Source organism: Xyrauchen texanus, chromosome 5, assembly GCF_025860055.1.
Source record: "Xyrauchen texanus isolate HMW12.3.18 chromosome 5, RBS_HiC_50CHRs, whole genome shotgun sequence".
NCBI classification, from domain to species: Eukaryota; Metazoa; Chordata; class Actinopteri; order Cypriniformes; family Catostomidae; genus Xyrauchen; species Xyrauchen texanus.
This window is the reverse complement of record NC_068280.1, coordinates 45380707-45387037: the sequence shown is the minus strand read 5'-3', so window position 1 is coordinate 45387037 and position 6331 is coordinate 45380707. Positions and strand designations below refer to the sequence as shown.

General features: G+C 34.9%; 1 protein-coding gene across 1 annotated transcript; it reads right to left on the bottom strand.

The window, feature by feature from the left end:
* Positions 1–2881: 2881 nt before the first annotated feature.
* On the bottom strand, positions 2882–5958 carry LOC127643559 (endonuclease domain-containing 1 protein-like). The gene is made up of 2 exons (XM_052126344.1): positions 5677–5958; positions 2882–3565 (listed from the first exon to the last, which is right to left on the bottom strand). Exons 1-2 carry the CDS (start codon positions 5956–5958, stop codon positions 2882–2884), a joined length of 966 nt encoding a protein of 321 aa, XP_051982304.1.
* Positions 5959–6331: the final 373 nt, after the last annotated feature.

Sequence of the window (6331 nt, the reverse complement as noted above, 5' to 3'; positions counted from 1 at the left end):
GTATTCGAGTCGTGCAAATCTGATGGTCTTTTGGAAGCCTTTCAAAGAGAAGTCTGCTTTAACTCTGTGTGGAAGATCAGGAGGTCAGGCTGCGGAGGGGCCTTTCTGACCAATGAGGATGCCTGGTGACAGTGAAGAATTCCAGGATGGCAAAGGTTGAAAATCCTAGATTCAAGTCATATCGTTTCAATTCTTCTGCATGTATAATACTACACTACTTTGAAACTGTAGTTTGACAAGCTACAAGCTACTCATAATGTTAAGTAGTTAAGCTACAGTCAAACTTCTCTTTTGAAAAAGAAGTTAGCTACACTTCAAGTTACTATCAAAAAGTAGCTAGCTACTGTGAAGCTACTTAATGAGGCAATATGTTTTTAATGTTACTACCAAACCAATAATATTAATAACAACATTTACTCTAATGACATTTATTAATAAATGTATTTAATACATTTAATAAATAGTAACTTTAATACAGTTAATAATGGCCATAAAATAAAATACAACAGTATAAAATAAAAACAAAAAAGATCAGACACCATTAAAAAAATATTCTTTTATACTATTCTTCACACTTTTCAATCCTGCTGTGGCCAGGTGTAGCCTACATCCCTAAAGATCAAATTTTTATGACAAACTCTCCTTGGGCTGGCATTTTTTGTTCTTGTCGCATAATATTTATTGTGGATAATATGTGAATATAGACTCAGGGCTTGTTTTTCATGCTCATTGTATTTTCTGACTTTTTTGCCATTGACATGCAAGTACCAGCTTTACAGGTCACAAACAGAGGTTGCTCTACAAATATTTGTTCGCTTTGTTCAGGTCCAAAAAAAAGTGGACGGATGGTCATCCTAAATTGTTGCATAATAATACATGACATAAATAATTTATTTTACCAATCATTTTATTTATTTTACATGAAAATAATTTGTAATTAAATTCTAAGAAATGGAGAAATCAAAAAGTTCTACATGATAGTAATTATTATATTATATACTGTATATTTATAAATATTATAATAAGAATTCACTCACTACTCCCAATAACGCACAGATGATGAGAAGTGAAATAAACATATTTAGAACAGAAACAATATCCCTCAAAAGGCAATAATAACTATTTGAATTATTTTATATAAATAGTAAAGGTAATTATGCTGTTGTGTGATCTATTAAGAACAAAGTGTCTGAAACATTCTTTGTTACATAGAAGAATAAAATGGTGTTCTTTTATCTTTTTCAGATTTATCTGCCCCTGTAGGTCTTGTTAAAGTAAAGAAACTGTGGTTGCTCACTTTACATAACCATCAGACAATCTCTTCTTATCCAAGTGAGCTGTAATAAGCTCTCAGTAGATGGCGACATTTCACTATTTTTGTTTGTGATCTGCCATTACAAAAGAAGAAGACGACACTGCCTGATTCTGATCAGCAGACAGAAATATGCTGCCAGTTCTTCTGAAGTTTTGGCAGTAAAATTTTGGCTTCTACGCAATAAGGAAGGCTATCAGTTATAATCTGACCAACATGATGTAGCGTTTGGTCATGCTACACCACTACTGGCTGGAAAAAGTAGTTTGCTACTGAAAAAGCTTCTCTGTTTTACAAGCAGCTGAGCTACTGTCAAGCTACTGAAAAATGTAGTTAAGTTAGTAGCGTCGCTACATGTAGTTAGCTACTCACCAACACTGATTAATTTAATGTGCGATATCTACCTGTGCTCATCGTTAGCTAATTGGAAACCCCTGGCCAACTCCAACATAACATAACATTAAACACTAACAAGTATCCCTCTTTATATTCATCTTGCACAAAAACACATACAATAACACTTAATTTTAACATTTACGCTCCCTAATGTGTCCTATGCAGAGCATGGAGAGAAATGAAATGGTTCTTCTAGACTAATATGTTGTCAAAGTTTAGCAAACAGAGTGATTAAAATAATAAAATAAAGAAGAAAAGAAAATGAGAGAAGAGAATGAACGCAATATATACTTAACACAAAACAAAGGATCTTCTGTCAGGAAGTTATGAAATGATTAGGTCCTAAACTAGACAGCTGTTTCAACATGTTCTGAATGACAGAATATCAAATGCTCAAAAAATTATCATTTTAAAGATTATAAAACACAAAAGATGACACCAGATATAGTGTTGTAGAGATCCGACTAACATGGGAAAATATTTTTACAGTATATACTGCCAAAATTCCCCTTTCCACTTAGAGGTTTCACAACTACTGCGCCAACTTGTGTATAAATAAAAGACTGCAAATTTTAAATAAGTTCAAATTATTTTTAATTGAATGTACAACAATCAGAGCAAAAAAGAAAGACATGCATTCATTTATATTATGTGAACAAAGGTTTCCAGTTTTAAAAAATTAGGATTTTTAGAGCTCATGCTGGACTTCTTTAATGATTGCAGGGGACTATCATTCTAATCATTTTGGCAATAATCTAAACAACAAAAATGAAGACAATAATACAACTAAGATTCCAGTAACATTTGTAAATACAAAGCGGAGCTGCAAAACAATACCTCAATAAAGGTTTAATTTTAAACATTTCTTTTTGGGGACCTTATTAGGGGAGAGCGGGGATGGTTTCAACACAATTTGCATTTGCTTCAGTTTCTCAGAGACTGTTTTTATTGGAGAGCCAAAATTGTAATACATTAAACCCACATCTCTCAGCTACCACCCACACTGCTGTAACATGCATACACATGATAATATACATACAATTTATACTTGAATAGACAAAGTCAAATGTTGCAACTGACACCATAAGAGGGGGCCTTCCTCTTGCTTACCTCTTTGGTGCTCAAACCATAGAATCGATCAGCTGCAGTTTGTATGTATTCTGCGAGGCTCTTTTACTGCTGTTCTGAAAAGACCCTCCTGGGAGTCAGGTGTTCACCTACTCTCCTGGGCCTAGCTTCTCTCTGTTTCAAATGTCCACACTCTCCCCTATTTCTCTCCCGCACTCTTCTTCTAGCTAAACCATAGTGAACCACTTCGACATATTTAGCTTCTCTACAATTTGCACTAAACAAACTGAAGCCTTTTCTATAAAGTTCTGACAAACGTATCTCTAAATCTTTCACAGACATTCGCAGAATAGTAGAACTACTGTTCACATTTTCTCCAATAACTCCTCCTGAGATTAAATAATTATTTTTGGTTTTGCAACAGTATGTAGTCCAAAAATGACTAGGCACATTTACTCTATTGTTTAATTTACTATCATTACCTGGTACTACCCCTGTCACAATGTAAGCAGTATTTCTTTGACAATTGCTTTCCAGAGTGGACACCAGATTGCCTTCTACTACCCTCCATTTACCTTGGTTAAAAGACCTGTATTGTGGTGCAGCATTGGTGAGAGTGAAGGTGGCAAAGACACAGGACTGTGAGTTTGCCTGGGAGACTGGTGCCAAGTGCCCTCTGTGGAAGCCAATTTTCACAGCGATGTCATAGTCTTCATTTACAGCTTGTTGTGTAGAAAGTTTCTTTTTATTGTCCTTTCCCATGTCTTCTTCTGCATTATTATCATCAAGCTACAATATTAAACAGTTAACATGAGAATTTAAATAAATGAACGCTAACAATATAGTTATAATTGAGTAATAGTCAATATTATAGCTATGTTTTTTTTTTTACAGAAAATCAACACAATCAATGGTGTAATAGAGGGCTCTTGTTAAAGGAGCCCTGATCATTACCAAGCCAGAAGCCATTCTTCCATTAGTACAACAAAACTAACTGCAGACCCCTCTAACACACTCTGCAAGTACTTTCTACTTCTCCCTTTTGAAAAATGCTTTACACATTCTTCTCACAAACTCTGAACTCCAGCAGGTAATATGGAACCATGCAGCCACATGAAAATGAGTTTGAATTGAAGAAATGTTAAGGATTTTGCACAGTTTCTACATTTAAAGGTACAATATGTAACAATTTTCATGTAATATTCGCTTTTGTTTGCCAATGTGTGAACGGCTTGTAAAGCAACTTAAAAAATTAGACCTTCCCGGACTTCCTAGGTTACATATTAAAGCCTGTAGACTGAGCTTCTATTCAGCTATTCAACAGTGACAACAAACACTAGGTAATGTTATCTTAGAGATGGAATCCAGCAAACGTCCAGCTCCCAGTACAACACCGACTCCTACAAAAACTCAGAGTAAGCCAAAAAAATAAATAAATTATCTACAGAATACTGTCTGGCTAAGCGGGTGCGTGATCGAGCAAAAACTAGAGTGAACATCGGCAGGGCATTTGATTCCTGGAGGACCTTCATTCGTTTTTGGGGATCAAAACCGACCCTGAATTGGCATTGATGACACTGAACTTACATAACTGTTAATTTTAGTTAATTTGTTCTTGCCTGCTAACGCTGACGAATTGCAAGCTACCTTGCTTCGTAACTTTCAAATAATTTCAACAATCTTCTCTTTATATTAAAATTCAGGTTAATGTCAGCGTTAATCTGTAATTATTCAGCAAGGTAAACTACAATAACACATGAAATGAATGCCAGACAATGTTCAAGATAATGCAAAAAGCTCCATTCATTAGTGTAATATCCACACTTTGTTTTAGCCCTGTTCCAGCACTGGAGATTCAAATATAATATACAGTTTCAAAGTTTAAACAATGATAACTGTGTAATTTTAATTATGCTACCACACCTGTCAGCTTGATGCCAGTGAATCAAATTCAGTCTCTTTGTATGTAACGTCATTGCGAGCATGAGCAACAGGTAGCTGGCTGCAGCTCACTTAACGGCCACAGGTGTCATTAATAACAAGGGTTTCCGAATATTACATACTGCACATTTAACATAAATGGCTATGATAATATAATTTGTAATGAGAAAAAATCCATTCAAAATTGATTTTAAAGGGATAGTTCCCCCCAAATTAAAATTCTGCTATAATTGAACCTCCCTCATGCCATCCCAGATGTGTATGACTTTCTTTCTGCAACAGAACACAAATAAAGATTTTTAGAAGAATATCTCAGTATTTCTGCAGTCCATACAATGCAAGTGAATGGTGGCCAGAACTTTGAAGCTCCAAAAAGCATATAAAAGAAACAAAAGTAATCCATGTCTTCTGAAGCACTGCAATCAGTTTGGATGAGAAACAGATCAATATTGTAGTACGTTTCAATGATAGATCTCAACTTTCACTTTTACTTTCAGTATGTGAAAGTGGAGATTTATAGTGGGGGGGAAAAAAGGACTTATAAATTAACCCCTTTCTCACCCACACCTATCATATCACTTGAAGACGTAGATTTAACCACTGGAGTCAAATGGATTACTTTTTGCTGCCTTTGTGTGATTTTTTTGGAGCTTGAAAGTTCTGGTCACTATTCATTTGCACTGTATGGACCTAGAGAGCAGAAATGTTCTTTTAAAAATCTTTGTTTTTTTCTTCAGAAGAAAGAAAGGCATACACTTTTGGGATGGCACGAGGGTGAGTAAATGATGAGACAACCTTCATTTTTGTGTGAACTGTCCCTTTAAAATATGAAGCAAATTTACCATGGCTTTGTGGCGCTTTTATTATTTCCACACTACAAAAAACATAACTGTTACTCAAAAAAACATTAAGTGTTCCTCTTTAAACTTGATTCATTTGAATAGTTATATTTCACTTGCCTGAGGTTCAATGTACCAGTAATTTCGTCTTTCGCAGTTCTTTTTCCCCTCATATGTATAAGCGGAGTACACCGGAATCTTGTTTTCAGTGTCATAAAGTGTTGCATAATAAACAATGCCATTTAGAGTTTGACAGATCTTTTTGTACTGATCTTCAGAAAATACTGTTGGTGGTTGCTTCTCTGCAAAAAAAATATCACAAGTGTTCTGAAAGTCTCGCACAACTCTGGCCGAAACACCAGAAAGAAGTGACAGCATCAGCGCAGGTAAGAGGAGCATCATGATGAAGGAATGAGAGATGATGAATTAATTTCTCTGCAAGTACAAGAAACATAAATTATATATATACATATATATCAAGTTTCTGGATTAAGCAAAAATGAATACAAACATGAATACCCTTGAAATGCAATGATACAGTGAGAGTAAAAACAAAAACAAACAACAAAAAAGCTAAATATCTGATGCAAATCACATGTGGAGAACTGGTATCACATCTGCAGCTGAACCAGAGAGAACAACCAGGTATCAGCAAAGAAACAGGGAGCATTAATGATGATAAGTGTTATGTGAGGAATGTATTTCTCTGAAAGTACAAGCAAATCTGATACATTTTTGTGCCTGGATTTTGAACATGTTCAATAAATGTTGATAA

Excerpts from the sequence above, each read along its gene's own strand:
- LOC127643559 (XM_052126344.1), bottom strand. The coding sequence starts at position 5,958 with ATGATGCTCCTCTTACCTGCGCTGATGCTGTCACTTCTTTCTGGTGTT. Across the intron at positions 3,566-5,676 it reads ACTGGTACATTGAACCTCAG|CTTGATGATAATAATGCAGA; the intron begins GCAAGTGAAATA and ends TTAATATTGTAG.